Source organism: Natrix helvetica (assembly GCF_964273705.1).
Source record: "Natrix helvetica genome assembly, chromosome: 5".
NCBI lineage: Eukaryota > Metazoa > Chordata > Lepidosauria > Squamata > Natricidae > Natrix > Natrix helvetica.
Genome location: NC_138551.1, coordinates 94,485,037 through 94,511,129, shown reverse-complemented (window position 1 = coordinate 94,511,129; position 26,093 = coordinate 94,485,037). Strand labels below are relative to the sequence as shown.

Below are 26,093 nucleotides of genomic sequence, written 5' to 3'. Positions count from 1 at the left end.
TGTGCCCGAAGAGATGGCTCTGCGTGCCACTTCTGGCACACGTGGCATAGGTTCACCATCAGAGTATTAGGGGTTATTTTCCCGTTAGGTCTTGTTTTCAGGGAAATATGGTTCTAAAATGCATGCGTCTGGCTGACTATCTTAACTGAGGCTTATTTTTGGTGTAGGGCTTATATTATGAGCATCCTAAAAAAAATCATGCTAGGGCTCATTTTCCTCTTGGGTCATATTTTCGGGAAAACACGGTACCTGTACTACTACTCTGCTTTCTCCAATTAAAGGCCTATATATCGGAACCTGAAAGAATTTTTATTTTTCTCGCTGTCTTTATTTTTTAACCTCTTCTGTGGATAGCTTTTAGATGTCCTATGGCATTACTGTCTCATTTGGAAGTATTATTGCAGGAAAGCGGTGCAGAGAATACTGAGGATGGCAGAAAAGATTACTGGCAGTTCACGCCCTTCTATCCAGGATACGGCATATAAGCAATACTTAAATAGGGTCTGTAATATCATCCGGGATGCTACACATCCTCTTCATGATGTGTTTTCCTTGTTACCTCCTAGGAGGGGGCTTCGTGGTACCAGAAACAGTACATCCAGATTCAGTCAATTTTGTTCCATATAAAGGAGAATAGAATAGAATAGAATAGAATAGAATAGAATAGAATAGAATAGAATTCTTTATTGGCCAAGTGTGATTGGACACACAAGGAATTTGTCTTTGGTGCATATGCTCTCAGTGTACATAATATCAACCTTGTAAATGCTGAAGTTTCCTCTTTCTACTATGTATTCAAAATGGACTGTGGTTTATATTGTGTGTATGTGTATATGTGCCTGCCTGCCTGCCTGCCTGCCTGCCTCTATCATCTATCTATCTATCTATCTATCTATCTATCTATCTATCTATCTATCTATCTATCTATCTATCATCTATCTATCTATCTATCTATCATCTATCTATCTATCTATCTATCTATCTATCTATCTATCTATCTATCATCTATCTATCATCTCTATCTCTATTTCTCTATCTGGGTGTAAGGGTGTGGTGTGTGTGGGTGTGTGGGTGTGTGTATACATGTATACATATATCATATGTATATGTGCACTATGTATGTGTATTGTTAGATATATTATTTCTTTGGAGAGCAGGCAATAGAATTTGATTTTTAATGTGTGCTCACAGCAAAAAAAAACCATGATAATAAAGGTGATCTTAATTTATCTCTTATGTACTTACCTGAAATTTTGCATGAATTGGGCAAAAACCTCCGTCCTTCCTGCTAGAGGAACTATAATATTGATCATCGACTGGGAGATGTCCACCGTCTCTGTCTTCACTTTCATGAGAGGACCAAACGGACGAAACAACGAAACGTGTCGGTATTCCATTTCGTCTGCTTTCTTGTAGAATAATTCATACTGGGAGCCTTTGTCTCTCTCTGTGCGGTAATAACCTGGTGGAAAATGCAAAAGACGGAATCAACTCAGTCATAGATTTTACAGGCAGCAAGAAAAGGCTGGGAAACACATCCTGGTGCATTTCCTAAGGAAATTTGTCTTTGACTCAATGCTACATTTAATCCGCAACTTACAACCATTTGTGGTGGCGCAGTGGTTGGAGTGAAGTACTGCAGGCTACTTCTGCTGACTGCCAGTTGTCTGCAATTCGGCAGTTCAAATCTCACCAGGCTCAAGGTTGACTCAGCCTTCCATCCTTCCGAGGTGGGTAAAATGAGGACCCAAATTGTTGGGGGGAAATAAGCTGACTCTGTAAATCGCTTAGAGAGGGGCTGTAAAGCACTATGAAGTGGCATATAAGTCTAAGTGCTACTGCTATTTGTTTAGTGACTGTTTGACAGTTAAAACGGCACTGAAAAAATGACTTATGACATTTTTTTTGCATTTATGACTGTTGCAGCATCCCTATGGTCAAATTTGTGTGCTTGGCAAGTGGCTCATATTTATGATGGCTGCAATGTACCTGGGGTCACTAGACCCCCTTTTGCGATCTTCTGACAAGTAAAGTCAACTGGGAAGCCAGATTCATTTAATGATCTGACCGAGGCTTCCCAAGAGCATGAAACAAACTCCTTGTCCCAGCAAAAAACCCTTTTATTAATTGACTGTGAATTCTGCTCATTCACATTCAGGAAAGTTTTTTAAGGGAAGATTTACAGTCACAGACCTTATCTGGCTTGGAGAGCTGCCAGGCCGATATCTGCAAAACTTGGCAAGGAGTCTTGGAGAGTCACGAACCAATTAAGCGAACTAATTGTCTCCTGCAAACTCCACTCCCCTTTCACTCCTCTTTTATTTCCTATGGGAGGGGCCATTCAACGTCCACCTGTGGCCTTACTCCCAAGTCGATCCCTGTTCTTTGTCTAGCAACTCTGTGCATGTGCACACTGGGAACAGGCTCTAGCTGTTTGTCTGCCTCACTGATGTCTGACTCTGAAGGCAGCTGATAACTGGCATACGGCTCTGGCCCCCTCTCTGCCTCTGACACAGAGCCCTCTTCAGAGCCTTCCCCAGACTCCAAGACTGGCCCATGTTCCTCCCCCACCTCCTCACTGTCCAAATCTGCTGGCAACTCTGCTGGCCGCTGGTGGGCCACAACACTTAGCAACCCTTCAACACTGCAATGATTCACTTAACAACGGTGGCAAGAAAGGTCATAAAATGGGGTAAAATTCAACAACTGTCTTACTTGGCAATGGAAATATTGGCTTCAATTGTCATTGAAGTTGAGAACTCTCTATATGCATGAACCCCCTCAACAACTAGCCAACCAATGATGGCTTTAAACATTTGCAACTTAGCGTGACCTATCATTCATACATTAAACTCAGAATTTATAGACTTGGCTTAGAATCCAGCCAGGTCCATATTTTAAAAACTGCCTTAAAACATTAAACAAAAAATGGAAACAGAACCAAAAGAAATATGTCATTCATACATACAAGGATGTCAACTGTTTCAAGGTCTTTATCCAACTAAGCCAAGTTTTTGGTCAAATCTTACTTCCAGCTAAAGTAGGTGAGATATGAATCTACAAAGCAGCTCTTGCAACATCAGTATTAAGGGGAAATTTTTTTCCCCCTTTCCAGAAAACATGACTCTCCCGCTGTAAATTCTGGTATGCAAAAATAACAGTCCAGGAAGGAAAGTTCAGAATGAGATCATCTGGCACATTGGGTAATTTATGGAACGATTTTGGGCGATTTTTAGAGAAACAGGGATGACTTGAGTCAGCTTGTTTTAAGTTGCACATTTGTTCTTACATCGTAAGCAACATTTGTACCAACCAATTTATAAAATTCTGTGGCTGCCACTGCATTATCTATATTAGCAAACATTAAAGAAGAAGAAGAAGAAGAAGAAGAAGAAGAAGAAGAAGAAGAAGAAGAAGAAGAAGAAGAGGAGGAGGAGGAGGAGGAGGAGGAGGAGGAGGAGGAGGAGGAGGAGGAGGAGGAGGAGGAGGAGGAGGAGGAGGAGGAGGAGGAGGAGGAGACAGAGGAGGAGGAGACAGAGGAGGAGGAGACAGAGGAGGAGATAAAGAAGGAATGATACTTCCATTCAATTGGGAGGAGGGGGGCTTTGGAGTCAATTTATTATCAGTGCCTGTGACAACTGATATTTTACAATTGACTCCCTGGTGCTGAAATGCCTGAAATCCCATCATCTTAGTGACCTGGGCTGTGCACCGCCCCGGGGGCTAATGGCAACCGCACCTAGCCCCACCAGGCTTTCTGTGAGTCTCCAGATACTCACTCAGGCAGTTGATGGTAATATTTGCGCTTTTTAAAAAAGTCTCTAGTTTTTTCCTTAGGATTCTCAGGAGTTCCAGGATGGCATAACCGCCCAGTTGAGGGCTGAGTCAATAACTGGGTAGTACCCCGGTGACCAGGGTGTAACCCAAAGAGCTTATCTGACTCAGCCCAATCAATGAGAGGACAAGGTCAACTCATCCTGGATACTCCCCCCCCCCCTATGGAGAAGGTTCCTTTTGAAATACTCCATTTCAAGAGTCTTCACTTTCTTAAGTTAGGAGAGGAGCCCTTACAAGGTGACCACGTTCACTGCCTCCTGCACCTCAAAAATAAGACCTCTCCGAAAATAAGGCCAAGTGCTTATTTTGGGAGGTCAAAAGAAAATAAGACGCTATCTTATTTTTGGGGAAACACGGTATGCTGAATTATATAAAACATGAAAACCCATCACTCTTCAAATTTCTAGGTTCTATCGTATCTCAAGATCTAAAATGGACACCTAACATCAAAAACGTCTTCAAAAAAGCACAACAAAGAATGTTTTTTCTGTGCCAACTCAGGAAGCTCAAACTGCCCAAAGAGCTGCTGATTCTGTTCTACAGAGGAATTATTGAGTCTGTCATCTGCACCTCCATAACTGTCTGGTTTGGCTCTGCAACCCAACAAGACAGACACAGACTCCAACGGATAATTAGAACTGCAGAAAAAACAATTGCTACCAACCTGCCTTCCATTGAGGACCTGTACACTGCAAGAGTCAAAAAGAGGGCTGTGAAAATATCTACAGACCCCTCACATCCTGGACATAAATTGTTTCAACTCCTACCCTCAAAACAATGATATAGAGCACTGCACATCAAGACAACTAGACACAAGGACAGTTTTTCCCCCGAATGCCATCACTCTGCTAAACAAATAATTTCCTCACCACTGTCAAACCATTCACTAAGGCTGCATTACTATTAATCTTCTCATAGTTCCTATCACCCAACTCCTCCCACTTAGGACTGTATGACTGTAACTTTGTTGCTTGTATCCTTACGATTTATATTTATATTGATTGTTTCCTGATTGCTTATTTGTACCCTATGACTATTATTAAGTGTTGTATCTTATGATTCTTGATGAATGTATATTTTTTCCTTTTATGTACACTGAGAGCATATGCACCAAAGACAAATTCCTTGTGTGTCCAATCACACTTGGCCAATAAAGAATTCTATTCTATTCTATTCTATTCTATTCTATTCTATTCTACTCTATTCTACTCTATTCTACTCTATTTGCTATTTCCATTCCATTCCATTCCATTTCCTATTCCATTTCCTATTCCTATTCCTATTCCATTCCATTCCATTCCATTCTATTCTATTTTATTCTATTTCCTATTCCTAGTCTATTCCATTCTATTCTGATTCCATATTCTATTCTATTCTCTTATGCACACCGTGGAGGGTTTATCCTAAGTAAATGCAGTGTGGAGATCAAATTTAACCTCCAACCTAGACAGGAATGCAATACATTCTGTGCGGTTTTTAAAAAATGTATTTTATGATGCATCTTTTGAACAAGAGGGAAAATGAGTAACACAAAACAACAGACAATTGGAACCAGAATGAATTTAAGACTGGCAATGAACTTCAATTGGCTTTCAGATAAGCTGAGGGTTGTTTTTTTGTTCTTGTTTTCCTAGGTTCAAGAATTTAAATTTAATCGCCATCACAAAGGCTGCATAGAATTCCGCGGTAAAAGAATCATATACAGTTTGAGAACAAAAGTTTCAAGGAAGAATTTTATGAAAAGTTCTTTCACATAAGCTAAATGTTCCCCTTGCACATATGTGCTAGTCGTTCCCAACTCTAGAGGGCGGTGCTCATCTCCGTTTGAAAGCCAAAGAGCCAGCGCTGTCTGAAGACGTCTCCGTGGTCATGTGGACAGCATGACTAAACACCGAAGGCACACGGAACGTGGTTACCTTCCCACCAAAGGTGGTTCCTATTTTTCTACTTGCATTTTTATGTGTTTTTGAACTGCTAGGTTGGCAGAAGCTGGGACAAGTAACGGGAGCTCACTCCGTTATGTGGCGCTAGGCTAGGGATTCGAACCGCCAAACTGCCGACCTTTCTGATCAACAAGCTCAGTGTCGTATCCATGAGCCACCGCTTTTCACATACCAATATCAATTACTATTGAAAATGATGAATGAAATCAAGTAATAAAAGAAATACTCCAGACACGGGAAGATGGATACCTAACTTCAACACACAAAGGGAAGCAAAAGTTGAGGTTTCTTCTTTAAAATTCCGTTTACTTCATTACAACAATAGGTTTGTGGTGATTTCTGCTGATTTTGTTCCAGATGTTTTATTGTTTAATAAGTGGAACACACACACAAACAGAGACGGAGAGAGAGAGACCCAAAGGGCTGCATAATTCCCATTGCAGGGTGTATCTGATGTTAATCCTGGCATGTAAAACTTAATGCCAACTGGGCACCTTGAAACAGAATGATGAGGTTTGTTATCTCGCATGTAGAGTAAGCAGAAAATTAAATAAGTTTTGGCTACAGTACTGAGACATGTCCATGACCTTCCACTCCTTATCAAACTCTTCTTCTGTTCCTTCTTTGCAACCTTCAATTTTAACAAACTTTTTTTTCCCTTTTGTGTTACTCTGTTTAGTAAGCCCTCAAAAGCATTAGTTAGGATACAGGATAAAACCCCAAATTTAAGAAGAGAATGATTCTTTCTCCAAAGGGTTATGATTATCTGACCTTTGAGGCAATGGCGAAATTTATTTATTTTTACTATCGGTTCTGTGAGTGTGGCTTGGTGGGCTTGACAGGGGAAGGATACTGCAAAATCTCCATTCCCACCGCACTCTGGGCCCAGCCAGAGGTGGCATTTGCAGGTTCTCCAAACTACTCAAAATTTCTGCTACCGGGTCTTCGAATTACTCAAAATTTCCGCTACCGGTTCTCCAGAACCTGTCAGAAACTGCTGGATTTCACCCCTGCTTTGGGGACCTGGCCAAATTCATCAGAGCCCTAATATCATTTAATTTCTTAAGAGGAATGAGGCTTTCTAATATCTTTAGTTCTGCGGTGAAATGCTACCAGTTCGGACCGGTTCGCTCAAACCAGCAGTAAAAAAAATGATTTTTCGACGATCAGCATGATTTATATTAGCTAGAAAGTAGGATTTCCTGCTCTCTAGCTAATCTAAATCGCGTGGCACAGCAGACTCCCACCCTCGCTGTTCGCTTATCTTTGCAGGTATGCTCTGCACATGAGCAGAAGATCCTGCAAATGCACGGAGGTGGCGAATGCAAGCAAAGGGGGTGTGTGTGCGCTCACATTGCTATCCAACCGGTAGCAAAGGTAAGTGGATTTCACTCCTGTTTTAGTGCTTTAGCAAATCTAGTACGTTTCCCAAATTATCTTTTCCCTCCCAAGGCCCTATTTATGAACTGCTGAGTATTTGGAGTGAGAGGTGTGTGACTGGAGGATCCATATTGATTTTTTTGTTATTGACAGAAAGAGGGAGAGAGAGGGAGAAAGGAAGCAAGGAAGGGAGGGAAGGAGGGAGGGAGGGAGAGAGAAAGAGAGGGAGGGAGGAAGGGAAATAAGAAGGTAAAGAGGAAAATGGATGGAATGAAGAAAGGATGGAATGAAGGGAGGGGAGGAGGGAGGGAGTGAAAGAGAGAGGGAGAGAGAAAGAAAGAAAGAAAGAAAGAAAGAAAGAAAGAAAGAAAGAAAGAAAGAAAGAGGAAGGAAAGGTGAAAGGAAAGTAAGAAGGAGACAGGGAAAAATGGATGGAAGGAAGGAAGGAAGGAAGGAAAGAAGAAAGAAAGAAAGAAAGAAAGAAAGAAAGAAAGAAAGAAAGAAAGAAAGAAAGAAAGAAAGAAAAAAGAAAGAAAGAACCAGTAGCTTACTCTAGTGGTTAAAGCACCCTACTACAAGCCAGGAGACTGTGTGTTCTAGTCTTGCCTGAAAGTCAGCTAGGAGACTTTGGGCCAGTCCCTCTCTCTCTCTCAGTCCAAACCACCTCACAGGGTTGTTGTGAGGGAAAAAGAGGAGGAGGAAGGTATGTTGGATATCTCAAAGATTGGCTGCCTTGAGTTATTTGTAAAAAAATAATAAAGGAGGGATACAAATGAATAAATAAAATTGGAATCCTATTCCATTAAGACCAAACTTTCATTGGTCTTGAACCTTGCTATATTCTTCTGAATGATACATGGGCTGTCTCTGATCCCCCCAGTACTGCTACTCACCCAAACAGGGCCTGAAGTCCAAGCAGACAGAATTTAAAATTCAACCTCCACTAGCAATGTAGGAATTTTATTTCCTCCAATTACATGTTACCGTAAAGCTTGAGAGACTCATTTCAGCAATGATTTCAATGCAACTCAAATCTTTGGAAGGGTTGAAAAGCTGAAGCCAGTCTTTGCTTGGGGTTATTGGATTTTTTGAGCATGATATACTCTGTTCTTTAAGAAAACATTAAGAAAACTAAGATCATAGCTTCCAGCCCTTTCAATTCCTGGCAAATAGTTGGAAAGAGCATGGAAGGAATGACAGATTTTATTTTCCTGGGCTCCAAGATCACCACAGATGGGGACTGCAGCCAAGAAATTAAAAGACGCTTGCTCCTGGGGAGGAAAGCTATGGCAAATCTAGACAGCATCCTAAAATGCAGAGACAGCACCCTGCCAACAAAAGTGCATATAGTCAAGGCTATGGTTTTCCCAGTTGCAATGGATGGCTGTGAAAGTTGGACCATAAGAAAGGCTGAGTGCTAAAGAATGGAGGCCTTTGAACTTATGGTGCTGGAGAAGACTCCTGTGAGTCCCTTGGACTGCAAGGCGATCAGTCCTAGAGGAGATCAACTCTGACTGCTCTTTAGAAGGCCAGATCCTGAAGAGGAAACTCAAATACTTTGGCCACCTAATGAGAAGGAAGGACTCACTGGAGAAGAGCCCAATGCTGGGAATGATTGAGGGCAAAAGAAGAAAGGGACGACAGAGAACGAGGTGGCTGGATGGAGTCACTAAAGCAGTTGGTGTGAGATTAAATGGACTCCAGAGGTCCATTTAGAGGACAGGAAGGCCTGGAGGAACGTTGTCCATGGGATCATGATGGGTCGGACATGACTTCGCGAGTAACAACAACAACACGCTGCTCCTAAAGTTTAAACCGTTGGCATTGGCATTAAAATAGCAGATTGGTCAAAAATAGTTACTTTGTGGGGAACATCTCACCTTGTAGCTAACTGTAACCAGGAACAGGGAATTCCTGTTTCCCCTGAAACAAGTCAGTAGTGCTTCAACTCAATTACAAAACGCCAAACTCATCCTGTTGAAATCTAAAAAGGAGAAGAGAGAAGTACCCGTTGACCCACAAACCATCTCAAGCAAGCTGACCAAAATGGTTTTAAAGGGGGCCCCATTTCTTCACCAAACTAAAAAAAAAACTGACAAAGGAAGGAAGGTTGGAGTTTACAAAAAGAAGCAGTAAGCTCTAAAAATTTACTGCCTGAACTGCTTTCCCCACAAGGATTGCGGAATGGTTCAACAATACCTACAAACTCCAGAGTCTGCAAACATCTGGCTTCGGCTAATTTTCAGTTTAAGGCCTTGTGCAATAGGAAATTACACTAGGAAGACAAAGTCAGAACGCAACAGACATATATTTCATGGCTATTCAAGAGTGCAACTCATGCATGAAAATGTTGTAATTCTGAGGGGAGGTATTCAGAGTGGAGTATGAATCTCAACCATCATTTTAAATAACTGCAGATATTTACTACTAGGGAGCTACGGAGGAACTGATCTCACATCTTGGAAATGTCCCAATGCAATCGCCACCATAAACATTTTTAGTGAGCCAATAAAATCAGGTTTCATGGGTGTGCTTTTGGAATTCAAGTGGGACCCAGAAGAGAATTCCTCAGTTCTGCTGTCTGAAGATCTAGGGATCAAGCGTGGCTATCACTAAGCCCGTGATAGTGAAACTATGTCACACGTGCTACAGGTGGCATGCAGAGCCCTCTCTGAGGGCATGCCAGCCATCACCCCAGCCCAGCTCCACCGCGCATGCGCCCGCACCTCCCACCAGCCAGCTGGTCTTCGTGTCTCTGCTGCACATGTGGGGGGGGCAGGGGTCATGTGGGGGATGCGCGTGTCCATGCATGGGGGGATGGGCCACATGTGCGGGGCACTCGTATTGCATTTTGGGACCTTGCGCAGCCCTGCATCGTGTTTTGGCTTCCAGGTTGGTGTAGGAGGCCTTCCAGGCCCCAAATGAGGCATGGAGGGGCATGTACCCCCTCCCGCTCCCCGTTTTGGGCCTGGAAAGCCTCCTGCACCAACCTGGAAGCCAAAAATGGGCAAAGGGGAGCAGGGTGCATGTGCGGGGCAGCGGGTGGGGGGGTCACGTGCGTATTGCATTATGTGTGTGGGTGCACACATGCACTGTCATACGTATGTGCGCGCACTTTCGACACGCGATGACAAAAAGGTTAGCCATCACTGCACTAAGAGGTCTATGGAGATTCTCAATCATCCAGGTCATGGTTGTCCCAAAGGTGATTTTTTTCCCCAAAAGGCAGCTGGACTTTCTTGGGGGCGTTTTTTCATCTTTGAAAATGTTTCACTTCTCATCCGAGAAGCTTCTTTGGTTCATGGAAAAAAAAAAGACTTTGGAAAAAGTGCGAAGAAGAGCAACTAAGATCATTAAAGACCTGGAGACAAAAACATATGAAGAACAGTTGCAGGATTTGGGTTTGGCTCATCTAGAGAACAGAAGGCCTGGGGAGGGGACAGGGACATGATAGCAGCCTTCGAGGGACTGCCAGAAAGTGGAGGGGGTCAATTATTCTCCAAAGCACCTGAAGGCAGGATAAGAAGCAATGGATGAAAACTAATCAAGGAGAGAAGCAACCTGAAACTAAGGAGAAACTTCCTAACAGTGAGGACAATTAACCAATGGAACAGCTTGCAACCAGAAGTTGTGGAGGTTTTTAAGAAGAGACTGGACAGCCACTTGTCTGAAATGGTATAGGACAGCGATGGCGAACCTTTTTTGGCTCGCGTGCCACAAGTGGGGGGAGTGCAGGGGGGTCGTGTGCAAACGTGCCACACCCATAATGCAATGCGCGACCCCCCCCCGTGCGCATACGCGCACTAGAGGTGTGACCCCCATTTTTGCATGCTTTTTTCGCCCTCCCCAGGCTCCAGAGATAGGAGCCTGGGGAGGGCGAAAAAAGCCTCCCCGCCCCCCCGGAGACCCTCCGGAGGCTTCAGGAACTGTCCGGAGGCTTCAGGGACGGTCCGGAGGCTTCCCTGACGCCTTTGGAGCGCTCAAAACGACCCCCTGAGCAAACCGGTTTTCTTGGAGGATCGTTTTGAGCGCTCCAAAGGCTTCAGGGACAGTCCGGAGGCTTCCCTGATGCCTTCGGAGCGCTCAAAACAACCCTCCGAGCAAACTGGAAGTCACTTCCAGTTTGCTCGGAGGGTCGTTTTAAGCGTTCCGAAGGCTTCAGGGAAGCCTCCGGACCGTCCCTGAAGCCTCCGGAGGGCCTCCGGGGGGGGGCTCTTTTCGCCCTCCCCAGGCTCCTATAAATCCTGGGGAGCCTGGGGAGGGCGAAAAGTGGCTTTTAAAAAGGGTGAACTTGCGTGCCCTGACAAATGGCTCCACAGGCTCCACATGTGGCACGCGCGCCATAGGTTCACCATCACTGGTATAGGATCTCCTGCTTGAGCAGGGGGCTGGACTGGAAGAACTCCAAGGTCCCTTCCAGCTCTATTCTGATTTGCCTTCTTGGAAAAAAATCACCTTTGGGATCACCACTATAAGCTTCTTATAGTTAGGCTTATGGTTAGGCTGTTTCCCATCTCTCTTATGCATTGGTCTTGAATAGTTGTCTTCTCTTTCCATGCATTTCCTATATTAGCTTCTAAACGCCACACCAAGTGAAGAAAATCCAATTTATTCATGGGTCTCGAGTAAAACATTAAAAGCATTCGAATTCACTGACTATTAACATGAATCACTGTCTGGGAAACTAGCAAAGGAACTGGAGGAAGAGAAGCAGCAGATCAGAGAATGAAGACTGGTGTGTTTTGCCAAAGCAAACTCTGTGTTTCATTAATATGTCATCAGCAAGAAATATTTAAGGCTCTAAGTACACCTAGCTTAAGATTCCTAGAATAGATAGCAAACACCGAGCAAGATTTGTCATTAAGTAATAGATAGTTAATGGACCTGCTGGCAGAAACTGTAAAGCATAACCCATGAGCCACGTGTTGTGACCTACTCAGTATTTGATAGTTCATTTGGCATACCAATCTTAGATAGAGTTATGGTGGGCAATCATGTGTGGCAGGTAAGTCACAACCTGTGACGGTGTAGATTTCTAGTTTAGAAAACATTAGATGGCCAACAACAAGAAGAAGAAGAAGATGGAAGAGAATCTTTGTAGCTCGGGATTGAAATGGGGAGTCCTCGGTGCTCTCGGTGGTTTCTTGCAGACGTTTCATTACCAAACTAGGTCACTTCATCAGTGCTGTGATGTTGATGGACATTAATGATGAATCAAGCTCAGAGATTTCCCCCCCTCCCCAAAGAAGTATGAAACTGGATTATTGTTACTTTTTTCAGGTAGTCCTCAATGATCTATGGCTGTGATGGCGAACCTATGACACACATACTACAGGTGACATGCAGAGCTCTCTCTGCAGGCATGGGAGCTGTCGCCCTAGTTCAGCTCCACCGCGCATATGCGCGTGTCTCCTGCTGACCAGCTGGTTTTTGGGTCTCTGTCGCGGATGTGCGGGGGGCAGGAAGGCGGTGCGTGCATGCCTGGGGGCAGGGGGAGCAAAGGGGGATGTGTTGTGTCCCCCCCCACGTGGCCCATTTTTGGTCCCCCACGCCCCGTTTTGAGCCTAGTAGGCCTTCCTGGAGCCTCCTTGGACCCAAAATGAGCCACATGGGGTGGGGAGGAATGCCGCATTCCCCTGTGCTCCCCCCACCCCCAGGCATGCGCACACAGCCTTCCTGGTGTGCAGGGGTGTCACACGGGCATTGTGTAATACACACTCTTTTAGCATGCAACAACAAAAAGGTTAGCTGTCACTGTCCTATATTTTTAATTTAAAAAATAAACTTTAAAAAACATTTCTACCCAATCTTGTGCTTTGGGGGGGAGATGGTTATATATAGTTCTCAATAACTCCTTCAACTCTCCAAGGTGGAGGAAGATTATAAGTGATGACTTGAATTATTGGGAAGGAAAGCCCTAAAAATAACTGTATCTGAAGCTGGCTTAGACTTTAAGATAGCTGAGATTTTCAGGATTAAGGATGGGCTGAAAACAGTATCCATCATCAAGCTGTCGTTAATTCTGCCAATATCACGTATGTTAGAATCTGGACACAATAAAGCTGAACAGACTCTTTAACTGGCCTATTCTCAACACAAAAGCTTACGAACACACCTGCTGTACTGTACATATTATCATATTTCTCAGTGTGACCCCCAACACCTGTTTAAACATTTTTAGCATCCGATCATAATCAAACTCTTTGTAAGCAAGTAAACAGCTCCGTCTTTTGTTTTGTAATCTGTCATACAGGCAGGTCCTTGATTTACAACCGTTCATTTAGTAACCATTCAAAGTTACAATGGTACTGAAAAAAGTGACTTATGACCGTTTGTCACACTTAACAACCGTTGCAACATCCCTGTGGTCAAGTGCCAGCTTAGCAACTGGCAGAAAAAACAATTGCTACCAACCTGCCTTCCATTGAGGACCTGTACACTGCACGAGTCAGAACGAGGGCTGCGAAAATATCTACAGACCCCTCACATCCTGGACATAAATTGTTCCAACTCCTACCCTCACAATGACACTATAGAGCACTGCACATCAGAACAACTAGACACAAGGACAGTTTTTCCCCAAATGCCATCATTCTGCTAAACAAATAATTTCCTCACCACTGTCAAACTATTCACGACTAATATTATTAGTCTTCTCATCGTTCCTGTCACCCATCTCCTCCCACTTACGACTGCAGGACTGTAACTTTGTTGCTTGTATCCTTACGATTTATATTGATATTGATTGTTTCCTGATTGCTTATTTGTACCCTATGACTATCATTAAGTGTTGTACCTTATGATTCTTGACGAATGTATCTTGTCTTTATATGTACGCTGAGAGCTTATGCACCAATGTTAAATTCCTTGTGTGTCCAATCACACTTGGCCAATGAAGAATTCTATTCTGTTCTATTCTATTCATATTTATGTTGGTGGCAGGGTCCCTGGGTGTGTGTGTGGGTGCCACGTTGATCCTTTTTGGACCTTCTGATAAACAAAGTCAACGGGGAAGCCAGATTCACTTAACAACTTCTGTGAGTCACTTAACAACTGTGGCAAGATCAATCGTAACATGGGGAAGAAAACTCACTTAACCATGGTCTCACTTAGCAATGGAAACTTGGGGCCCGATTGTGGTCGTAAGTCGAGGACTACCTGTGCGTGATCGGGGCAGAATGCCTTCCTGCAAACTCTGATTTCCAAGGCTAGTGCTGTGGTCTGTCGGCCACTGGCCCCTCCACCAGCCGAATCAGATGAGGAGGAGAAATGGGAGTCAGGGCCAGCATCAAGGCAACCTGAGATCTCCAAGGTGGAAGAGGGAATGGAGCTGGCAGAGAGAGAGACAGAGGCAGAGCCTGGGCCATCTGTCAGCCCACAGATGGAGAATCAACAGCCCCCAGGTCTGGAAGTGGCTGATGAGGAAGAGTAGAACAGCTGGGTCCAGTGCCTGATACGTGGGTGCGCAGAAGGCAGAGGAGAGCAGAGCAAGGGAAATCTATGGGCCGGTCCTTGGGTTGAAGAGCCACCGCTGCTAGCGAAGCCTCACCCTACTCTGGGGATAAAAGGCAGGGGGCGGAGATGAATAGATGTGTCAGACAACTATTCCTCTCCCTGCCGGATGGACTTATTAGCCTGCGTTGAGAGATAAACTTTTTGCCGGGGCTACCGGGGCTCCTAATAAAGGAATCATAGCTTCAACTACAGAGGATTTGCCGTGTTTGGGGAGCTGGGTCAGAAGGAGCCAGGTGGAAACATACCTTCTACGAAATCACTTTCGCTGTAAAGCTGCCGCTCCCCGATTCCGTCGTCTTCCTCTTGTCCTTCTTCGTCGGGATTATTGATCACCTCCAGGCCCGCCTCAATCACTTCCACCAACTCATCCCGCTTATCTTTCCGGACAGGCTTCTCCTCCGGGTGACGGGTGAGTCCCATCTCCAACTGGTACACCTTCATGGAGGTAAAACTCTCAAAAGGAATCACGGCGTATTCGCTGGGCAGCTTGGCGCCAATGCTCACTTCGGCTTTGTCTATTTGGGAATGCAGGTATTCTAAGAGATCGTTGGACGTTTGTTCCTTGATGCCCGGCGAGCCCATGCTCTGGACTTTGGGGTTTTTCTTATCCTGCAAGAGCTTCAATTTCTCGCTCATCTCTTGAAGTTCCAGCTTCAGTTGGGCGATCTGACGCTTCAGGCTGGCGGCCCTGTCTTGGTAGTGTTCTTCCTGCTCTTGAAGAAGGGCCTGGTAATGCTCTTTACCAAAATGATCCCCGCTGAGGCCAGGAAGCGATCGGTTGCTTTCGGTTGGTGGGGCGCACTCCAGGAGATACATGATCAGTAACAGACTCAGCAGCAAAGCTAACCCGACCAAAAGCCATCGCGTTCTGGCTTGAAATATTAATCCTCTCCTGGGCATCCTTAGAGTGCTACGGTCCTATTCCAAAACACAAAGCTGATCTTTGCAGGTCATTCCTTGCCATCTGAAAAGAGCCATCATTTTGGAGGTGAATCCACTCGGCTGTTACAGCCACATTTCAACAGCCCTCTTCTTCATCTCCAAGCTGAGCTTAAATCCCCAAACGAAGCTCCCTTCCATTCCTGCCAGCCGCTGCCTGCATCCAATTGGCTGACGCGGCTCTCGTTTAAATAAGCGCCGTTTCGCACCAGTAGGGAAAGCTTGCCGTTATAACAAAGTCACCTGCTTTTCGTTTTCCACCGTGAGACCCTTAAGTTTATCGATCAACAAGTATGAAAAAATTAAGAAGAAACCCGTTCTTACTGGCCCTGGAGTAGGTTTGAGCTCCTCCATGAAGGATGAGAGAAGCCAAAAAACAGAAGTTAGTATTTCAACAACACCAGAGAGTCAGCATTCTTCTTCTTGGAAATCCAGGATCTGAGTCAGCAAAATGCAGGAAAAGCCTAATATTAAATCTGGGGGAGGAAAAAAAAATATTTGGTTAGAACTACAAAGCAACCAGACAGATGGAAAGCACATAAAGGCAATGCTTAATATCCTAAAAATCTAAATGTAATGAATTGCATATAAATTTATGGCTAGGCTAGAATAGGGGAAAATGACAATGCTGACATATTTTCTACTTTACTCATCTACAAGCGCCTTCTTGGGCAACAGATTTTTTTTTTAAAATTATAACTGGTCTGTCAAAACTCATTCCATTTTGACTTTTCCAAGAGGCTTTTTTTTTTAATTTGCTAAATAAAATCTGGAAAGGAAAAGAAAAGCCAGCAAATTCTTCATTACCAATTGAAAAGGACTTTTAAATGCAAGAATTTTAGAATGTCGAAAAGTTTCGTAACTTCTACAGCTGCCCCTCCCTCCCCCCAAATAATAATAAAAAGATGCTAGAGAAATATCAACTGCGGTATTGGCTTTCAGATGTTGGTTATTTCAAGAATAGTTGGGGAAAGCACCACAGTTGCTTTAGGAATTAATAAAAAATGTTCCAGAATACGGAATAACAGGGAGATGGAAGGCAACTTGGAGTCTTCTAGTCCAAATCCTCTGCTCAAACAGGAGGCCATATATATACCCGTGATGGTGAATCTATGGCACGCATGCCAGAGGTGGTACATAGAGCCCTCTCTGTGGGCACATGTACTGTCGCCAGCTGCTCTTACTGGTTCCGTCGCAGGCATGCATGTCGGCCAGCTGGTCCGGTGCGCATGCGTGCAACAGCCAGCTGTTCTTCGGGGTTCATGCACATTGGCCAGCTGCTCTTCACATGAAGACCAGCTGGCCGGTGCGCGCAACCCAAAAGAGAGCAACTGGCCAGTGTGCATGCGCACAACAGAACCCGAAAGAGCAGCTGCCACATGCATGCCCACCGCCCAGCTGCTCTCTTCTGGGTTCTGGCGCTCCAGTTTCGGTACTCGGTGTCGAAAAGTTTAGCCATTACTGCCATATACCATTCTGGGCAAATGATTGTCCAGTCTGTTCTTGATAACCTCCAGTGATAAGCTGTCCCACTGATTGTTTTCAGAGTTAGAAACTTTCTTCTTATTTCTGGGTTTGATCTCTCTTTATTAAGCTTCCACTCTTGTTCTGCCTTAGATACTTTGGAGAAGAGATCGGTCCCCTCTTTTCTGTGACAACCCCTCTGTGACTACTATCATGTCATCCGATTATTCCTTTCAGTAGACTAGACATGCCTAGTTCCCACAACTATTCATCATATCTTTTAGCCCTCAGCCCACTAATCATCAATGTTTGCTCTTCTCGGCACTCTTTCTAAAGTCTCAACATCTTTGTAGCATGACCAAAACTGAATGCAGCATTCCAAGTGTGGTCTTACCAGTGTAGTGGTAATTGTTCACATGATCTTAATTGTTCACATGATCTTGATCCTTAATCAAATTGATCTTGAGAACCTTGATCCTTAATCAAATTGGTCTTGAGAACCTTGATCCTTAATCAAATTGGTCTTGAGAACCTTGATCCTTAATCAAATTGGTCTTGAGAACTTTGACAGGCAGGGGTGGTATTCACTCACCTTCCCTACCGGTTCACAAATGTGAGCGCACATGCCCCGTCTGTGCGTGCGCTCAGCCTTCTGCGCATGCGCTTTGACTTTAAAAAGTGCCTAAATGGGAAGGCATAGAGCCTGTGAGGGTGAGAGGGTGAACGGGCATTGGGGGGGCACCAACGATTTCCGCTACCGGTTCGTGCCTGTTGACAGGTAATAACAATCTTCAACTGAATGTCTTAACTCTCCACCACAGGATAGGACTCGAGATGGAATCGCTTCTACGATAAACTTCTAAATCCAGATCAAGATGGAATACAAAGACCAAACTTCCTTCCCATAATACTCTTTGAGTTGTCTGCACTGACATCTGCAAAATTAATTGTACAGTTTTGCTGTATGAACAGCTCAATTGCCCACTTCTTTCTGCGAGTCTCTAAAAACCGTTTCAAACTTGGGCTGAGTCCTGCCATAGTTAGAGTGTCAAGACCTTTACTCTGGACTGCTAACAATTATCACATAATTCCTACCAAAACAAAAACCAAAAACCAACCATGCATGGATTTACACTGTTACCAATTAATAGCATTGACTGCAAATTGTTATATTTGACAAGCAGAAAGGAAAAAAAAAACAAGTTTAATATGTTGACAAAAGAAGAGTTACAAAAATCCAGACTCCTCTTGGTAGAATCCTCCCCATATTAGCTCATGTTCTGAGGGTAATAACATTTCTACAGAAGTGGTCAATTCTGTTGCATTTAACATTTTTATTGAGTTGCTAGCTGATAACCCAGTGTTGCCCGGGTATTTATTTATCCTAATCCTGTATTAGACAGGAAAAACCCTGATTTCGGCAACGATTAGTTACAAATGTTTTTCCTGTGCCCTCAGAAGTCCTCAAAAATAATCAAAGCCTTGTTGAAAATGTCTGGACCAAACGTAATTTCTAATGTTGGATTTCCCCCCTACCAGAGGGAGACCCCTTGTGGAGTACGGTGAAGCCATTACCATGGCAACTCCACTGTGCTGTACAGTAGAAGTCATTTTACAGCAGTACAGTAGAAGCTATTTTAAGGCACAACAGGCTGTATCTTAACAGAACACACACCCTGAGGGGGTATTTTTCCCTCACAGTATTTGTTTCCAGAGATTAATAAGCCATCTGTGTACCAAGTGTATCAAGTTTGGTTGAAATTGCTCAAGGAGTTCCAAAGTTATGCTGGAACACACACACACACACAGAGACATTTTTATGTATATAGATAAAGTACTATAAAATACAAAATCGGTTGCCATCGAGGATTTGGACAGGTTGCGTGGACGTCTGCGACCTACCACATGTTTATTGGACCCGTGTCCCTCCTGGCTTGTACTGGCATCCTGGGAGGTTACGCGCGACTGGCTCCTGGGCCTAGTGAACGCTTCGTTGGGTGAGGGGTTTCTACCGGCCGCCTTGAAAGAGGCGGTGGTGAGGCCCCTGCTCAAGAAGCCTTCCCTGGACCCAACGGATCTAGTCAACTATCGTCCAGTCTCCAACCTTCCTTTTTTAGCGAAGGTTGTAGAGAGTGTGGTGGCACAACAGTTCCCACGTCACCTGGAGGAAAATGATTATCTAGACCCGCGCCAGTCCGGCTTCCGACCCGGGCACAGCACGGAGACGGCCTTGGTCGCATTGGTTGATGATCTCTGGAGGGCCAGAGATAGGGGTTGTTCCTCTATCCTGGTCCTATTAGATCTCTCGGCGGCGTTCGATACCATCGACCATGGTATCCTGTTGCTAGAGGGGCTGGGAGTCAGGGGCACCATTTTACGGTGGTTTGGCTCCTACCTCTCTGACCGGACGCAACGTGTGTTGGCAGGGGAGCAGAGATCGACCCGGAGGCCACTCACATGTGGAGTGCCACAGGGATCGGTGCTCTCGCCTCTCCTGTTCAACACATACATGAAACCGCTGGGCGAGATCATCCGTGGTTTTGGGGTGGGATATCATCTGTATGCTGATGATACTCAGCTATACATTTCCACCCCGAACCACCCCAATGAGGCCGTGGAAATGATGTCCCGGTGTTTGGAGGCCGTACGGGTCTGGATGGATGGCAACCGACTAAAACTCAACCCTTCCAAGACGGAGTGGCTGTGGCTTCCGGCCTCCCGGTTCAACCAGTTGCTTCCATCTCTGGCCATCGGGGGCGTGCAACTGGCCCCCATGGAACAGGTGCGCAATTTGGGCGTCCTCCTAGATGCCCGGCTGTCCATGGATGACCATGTAACAGCCGTGGCAAGGGGGGCGTTCCATCAGGTTCGCCTGATGCGCCAATTGCGCCCCTTATTGGACCGGGATGCCCTACGCACAGTCACCCATGCGCTAGTGACGTCTCGCCTGGACTACTGCAATGCTCTCTACATGGGGCTTCCCTTGAGATGCACTCGGAGACTACAGTTGGTCCAAAAATAAATAGAAAAGCAGTGTGGACGGGAGAGAAGTGAGGAAAGATAAGGGGGGAGGGAAGAAAAAGAAGCATTGACTTCCAACTCTCTCTGTTACAGTAAAATAAGGCATCAAATCACAACTTTTTGCTTTTTCATAATAATATGAAGTATCAAGCCTTTTTCTATAAAGATCTATCAATCTACACGGTAAAACCCAAAGTCAGAATTTCATTCTTCTCCACATCAAGCACGAAGTTCAGAAGCAGTCTCCATGTGGAAACAAAAGTATTTACCATATTTTTCGGTGTATAAGACACACCGGAGTATAAGGCACACTAAGATTTTGAAGAGATAAACTAAAAAAAAAAAAGTTTTTGCACTCTGCAGGGCTTTCAAACCCTCTGCATGCCTCATTTTTGGTGAAAAATGGGGCATGCAGAGAGTTTGAAAGGCCTGCAAAGTGCTCCTAGGGACTGGGGGGACAAAAATGAGCAAAAAAGGGCCCGTTTTTCACGAAAATGGGCCATTTTTTCCCAAAACACAGGGCATGCATGGGCTTTGGGAGGCTTGTAGAGTGCTCCTGGGGGATGGGAGGGGGGAATGAGCAAAAACGCCCCATTGTTTGCTCCTTTTTGCCCTCCCCAGCCCCCAGGGGCACTTTGCAGGCCTCCCAAACCCTCTTCATGTCGATTTTTGCGAAGGGGGGGGGGTTTCGGGAGGTCAAAAATTCAGTGTATAAGACGCACCCAGATTTTCACCCTCTTTTTTGGGGGGATAAAGGTGTGTCTTATACTCTGAAAAATACGGTATGTTCTTTTCTTTCATCAAAGTCGTTCATTTTGCCATTTCAGCCAACTCCATCAACCTCTGCAACCATTTGTCCAAGGTAGGAATTGAAGCGTCCCTCCGTTTTTGTGCATACAATAATAGTCCTGCTCCTGTCAACATATATAATAATAAAGTTCCAGATTTTTTTTCTCCTGTTCTTTTTCCATTAGGCCCAAAAGGAAAAGTTCTGGTTTCATTAGTATCTCCATTTTCAAAAAATTTCTGTATTAAAATATGAATCATACTCCAGAAACTTTTTTGCTTTATCACAGGGGTGTCCAAACTTGGGAACTTTAAGACTTGTGGACTTCAACTCCCAGAATTCCCCAGCCAGCATGTCCACAAGTCTTAAAGTTCCCAAGTTTGGACACCCCTGCTTTATCACATGTCCACTATAGATGATTCAAAAGTCCCCGCTTAATTTACTTTTACACTTCCAACATTCATTTGACGTACCTTCATGCATCTTATCATCAGATAACTTATCTGGTGTTAAATACCAACAATGCATAGAAGCGGCCAATTCTTTTGCAACCAACGCACAGAGGCACATAACTTCAAGGGATCTTAAAAAACTAACAAATGTTATAATCAAAAGCTTTGTGGCCCATCTCATCAGATACCGGAATTCAATTACCAAATGCAGAACAGAGGTGATGGAGAAGAAAGAGATGGAGTGATGGAGGGAGTAAGAAACTTTCCTATCATGCGCATTGGTCTTCAACTACAATAACCCTATACACCAGTGATGGCTAACTTTTTTGCTGCCAAATGGCCAAAGCGCACGCACAAGCCCCAAAAATGCAATGCGAGTGTCCCCCATGCATACGCCCCACCCCCACACATGCACCTGACCCTCTGCATATGCATGCATGTCCGCTGCACATGCGCTCCCCCGCCCGCCCATTTTTAGCTTCCAGGTTAGTGCAGGTGCTTTTCCAGGCCCAAAACAGAGCATGCGGGGGGGGGGGCTTGCGTGGTGCCCCCACACCCTGTTTTGGCTTCCAAATTGGTGGGGGATGCCTTCCAGGCCCAAAATGGGGTGCAGGGGGGGCGCCCACACACGAACCCCCAAAATGCAATGTGAGTGCCCCCCGTGCATGCCCCCCTCCACACATGCGCAGCAGAGAACCGAAAATCAGCTGACCAATGGGAGGCCTGTGCGCATGCACGGTGGAGCTGGGCTGGGGCGATGGCTGGTATGCCCGCAGAGAGGGCTCTGCGTGCCACCTGTGGCACACGTGCCATCGTTTTGTCATCACGGCTATACAACAACGCACAAAGTATTACACATCCACAAAGTACTACACACCAACACACAAAGTACTATACACCGACACACAAAATATGAGGAATAACAGAATAACAGTTGATAATGGGTATGGAAGATACTGCAATGGTTGTTAGTCATAAGTCCCTTTTTTTCAATGCTGTGCAACTTCAATCACTAAATGGACTTCCTGCATTAGAGAACAGTAACGAACATGTAGAACGTAGCTGCTTCTTTTAAAATTTAATTAAATTAATTTAATTTAATTTATTAGATTTCTAGACCGCCCCCTCTCCCCGAAGGGACTCGAAAATTTCTTGACTAAGCTCTCACATTGCAAGTGTGCAAACACTCTGAATCTAATGGTTCATTTTTTACCTCCTTTAACTTCTGACTTCTTAGGCTTGATGGGGTTTTTTTCTGAATTTTTTAGTTTATTCAAAGGAAGTTAAAATACAAAATGCCAAAATATTTTTTAAAAGAGCAATTAAAAACAAACAAACAAAGACGACATTCAAAAATGTCTTAAAAAATAATAAAAAAGACATACACACATAGCTTCCTTCCTGACATTAAAAAGATGGCTATCTTAAGAGCAGAGGAAAGAAATATTTATGCATTCACAAGTCAGGTTGATCTTTATAGTGTGACAAAATGCTTCATTTTAAATCTCCACATTTATTTGCCTTTGTTACTATTCATGGATCTTCCTACAGCCTATGTAGCACCTGCAAACATTAAGTGGTTTGCTTAGCATTTCATTTAAACAAAGTTCCTCTGCTTCAATCATGAAATGTTTTACATAATTCATCATTTGGAACCAACTTAAGTTCCCTTGAAGTAGAATATACATCCCTTCTCCAAAAATCCTGTTCCTAACTCTGTGTTGTGGCCCACAAGCTGCCAGTGGAGCTGGTGGAAGACGTGGACAATGAGGAGGTTGGGAAAGAACTCGGGCAGTTCTGGCATCTGGGGAAAGCTCTGATGGATGTGCTGTGTCGGACACAGAGATAGAGCCAGGGCCGTCCGACATTCCCCAGCCATCGGAGAGGCAGCTGCCTTTGGAGGAGGAAGAACATCTGGGGCCTGCTCCAGATGCACGTATCCCCAAAGCTGTCAGGAGAGGAGAACAACGGAGGACAAGGAATTGACTCTGAAAGCAAAGCACACATGGACACTGAATGGCTCCTCCCTGGATGGGGAATAAATAGAAGGAAAGGGGAGTGTTTGTTGTAGGAGACAACAGTTCGTATTTTTGAAGATTTTGCTCATTGTGTTTCGTGCCTCAGAAACTGCTTACCAGAACTTAATTTGCAGCTTTGTGGCTGGGAGCTCAAGGCTTGGCAATTATCTCAAGGAACTGATAAGGTCTGTACTGCAGTTAACTCTTTGAAGGACTATTGCCTGGACTTTTCGGTGTGTGAATGCAATTAATTCACAAGATGTAAACAAAGAAGGGGTTTTCAGGACAAGGAGTCTGTTTCTTGTTTCTCCTAAGGCTGGGTCAGAACACTGTTGTGAACTTAGGCAGCCTGGGCTGGTAGGTTTACATCCTTCAGCAATTCTTTTGTAATGCTACACAATTTCTGCTAAGGTGGACATGAAACTACTACCAGTAACAACCTTCTTCGGGTATGAAATAAAAACATGAGTGTAAGCTTTCTGCTAATGGCTGATGACGGCCAGCGATATCTTCTTGTTAAATCCTTGAGTAGGAACCATGTGATAAGAAGGCAGACAGATCTACATAGAAAGTTGATAAATAGAAGCCAGATAAATGTCAAGGTTCAGAAAGACATACTAACATTCAAGGAAACAGCTGAATGGGATGGTAACAACAGACATTGGGGCCACTTAGAATTGCCAGATGTCAGATGAGGAAGACAGCAAGGTTGTCTGAACCATGATGCACCCCTGAATTCTCAGACAGGGGATGGTATTTTCTTTTTTTTTTTTTTTTTTTTTTTTTTTTTTTTATTTTTTGTCTGAAGTCAGCTTTATTTTCATGCTCTCAGGCTTTTAAAAAAACAAGGGCAACACACACGTCGCTGTAGCCTGAAAAAATCATTTTGACTGCACAACAGATTTCACCTAATTACAAAAAGAGGAAGGGTGGGGGTTCAGGGGCAGCAGCTGCATTTGTTCAGGGAAGGGTCTTTGCAGACACAGCCTTTTGCGCAGTTGTCACAACTGGCAGGGCAGCAAGAACAACAGCTTTTTTTGCATGAAGTACATTTGCAGTTTTTGCATTTGCACGATCCATTGCAGGAGCAAGAGGTGCCGGTGGCACAGCCGCAATTCTGGGGATCCATCACAAGTCGAGAGAGACGAAAAGAAGCGCAAACAGCCCAAGGCGGAGGAAAGATGCACGGATGCTCAGGGGATGGTATTTTCAAAGCCAGATATCTACACGAGCATTTAGCTCTGGAAACCAGAAATCAGGTTTTATGGACCGAAGAAGACATCCAACTGTAAAGCAGAGGGGAAGATCAGCCCTGTCTAGTACCTGGGATGCAAGACTGTCCTCTCAGGCTAGGTGGCAGAAGAGATAGCGGAGATCTTTGAAAGCCAATCAACTTGAGAAAAATGAACTGTAGCCAGGAAATTGAGATACAGTTTGGTGTAGTAGCAGGGGTGAAATCCAGCAGGTTCTGACAGGTTCTAGAGAACCGGCAGCAGAAATTTTGAGTAGTTCAGAGAACCAGAAAATGCCACCTCTGGCTGGCCCCAGAGTGGGGTGGCAACGGAAATTTTGCAGTATCCTTCCCCTGCCACGCCCACCAAGTTCACGCCCACCAAGCCACAACCACAGAACCAGTAGTAAAAAAAATGAAATTCACCACTGTGTAGTAATCATCATTTTTTAAATCCATCCTGCCTATAGATACAGCAGGGGTGTCCAACCTTGGCAGCTTTAAGACCCGAGGACTTCATCTCCCAGAATTCCTAGCTGGGAATTCTACTCATGGCTGATGACTGCCAGCTGGGAATTCTGGCAGATGTCCAAAGGTCTTAAAGTTGCCAAGGTTAGACACCCCTGCTGTATCTATAGGCAGGATGGATTTAAAAAATGATGATTTTTTTAAAAAATGGATTTTTTAACATTTAAGTCAGATTTTTTTTTTATTTAAATCGGATTTTTTTATGGAGTAAAAATCTATCTAAAGATAGTTTTCTATTAAAGATACATTCATAATTTAGTTCATTCAGCATGAAATGCGAGTTTAATTATGTAGCATGAGGTTGTATATTCTGCAATAGTGGGACTGTCGGTGAGCCAACTGTGGGTCAGAGGAGGAGCTGCTGCAGGACAGAGATGACAGTTGCTCTTTAAAAATTATGATTTAAATCAAGTATTTTTTTACTAGTGATTTAAATCCCGATTTAAATTGTGTTTTTAAACGACTTGATTTTAATCAAATCTACCCTGTCTATAAGGCACCAGGCAAGGAACTGGAAGATCTGAGTTACAGTCTTGCCTTAGGCGTGAAAACAACCACCATCCAACATCTGGGTGACTTTGGGCCAGTGCTTCTCCCTTAGTCCTTGGAATCAGGCAATGGCAAACCACTTCCAAGAAATCTTTCCATCAAAACTGCAGGGATTAGTTAACACTCATTCAAAGTCACAAAATAACGACAACAAAACACATCAGCCAACCACCTGCGCTTCAATTCTTCTCCTTTGAAGACGACTAATTCTATTTAAGATTAAAGATGACCTGGGCTCCATAGTGGCTGAGATCCAACATTCAATACCCATCTCTGTCTAATCAAACTGGATCAAACTTGGGGAATAAAAGCAATTAAAATCAAGCTATGTACAGATAGGCCTCGACCTACGATCACAACTAAGCCCAACATTTCTGCTGTTAAGTGAAACATTTGCCCAGGGAGTTTTGCTCCATTTTATGAACTTTC

At 44.3% G+C, this 26,093-nt stretch overlaps 2 protein-coding genes across 2 annotated transcripts in view; both read right to left on the bottom strand.

The window, feature by feature from the left end:
- The window catches only part of CSGALNACT2 (chondroitin sulfate N-acetylgalactosaminyltransferase 2), a 72,590-nt gene that overhangs the window by 23,955 nt on the left and 22,542 nt on the right, over window positions 1-26,093 (bottom strand). The window contains exons 2-3 of the mRNA XM_081953762.1: window positions 14,921-16,090; window positions 1,246-1,462 (exon numbers count right to left, since the gene is read on the bottom strand). Coding sequence (XP_081809888.1) covers window positions 1,246-1,462; window positions 14,921-15,575 — 872 coding nt within the window. The 5' untranslated portion in view covers window positions 15,576-16,090. The remainder of the gene's footprint in view (window positions 1-1,245; window positions 1,463-14,920; window positions 16,091-26,093) is intronic.
- On the bottom strand, window positions 24,147-24,563 carry LOC309393952 (metallothionein B-like). The gene has a single exon (XM_081956572.1). The coding sequence runs from the start codon at window positions 24,483-24,485 to the stop codon at window positions 24,294-24,296; it is 192 nt and encodes a 63-aa protein (XP_081812698.1). The 5' UTR covers window positions 24,486-24,563; the 3' UTR covers window positions 24,147-24,293.

What these genes read in the sequence shown, in the direction of transcription:
- LOC309393952 (XM_081956572.1), bottom strand. Translation starts at nt 24,485, where the DNA reads ATGGATCCCCAGAATTGCGGCTGTGCCACCGGCACCTCTTGCTCCTGC.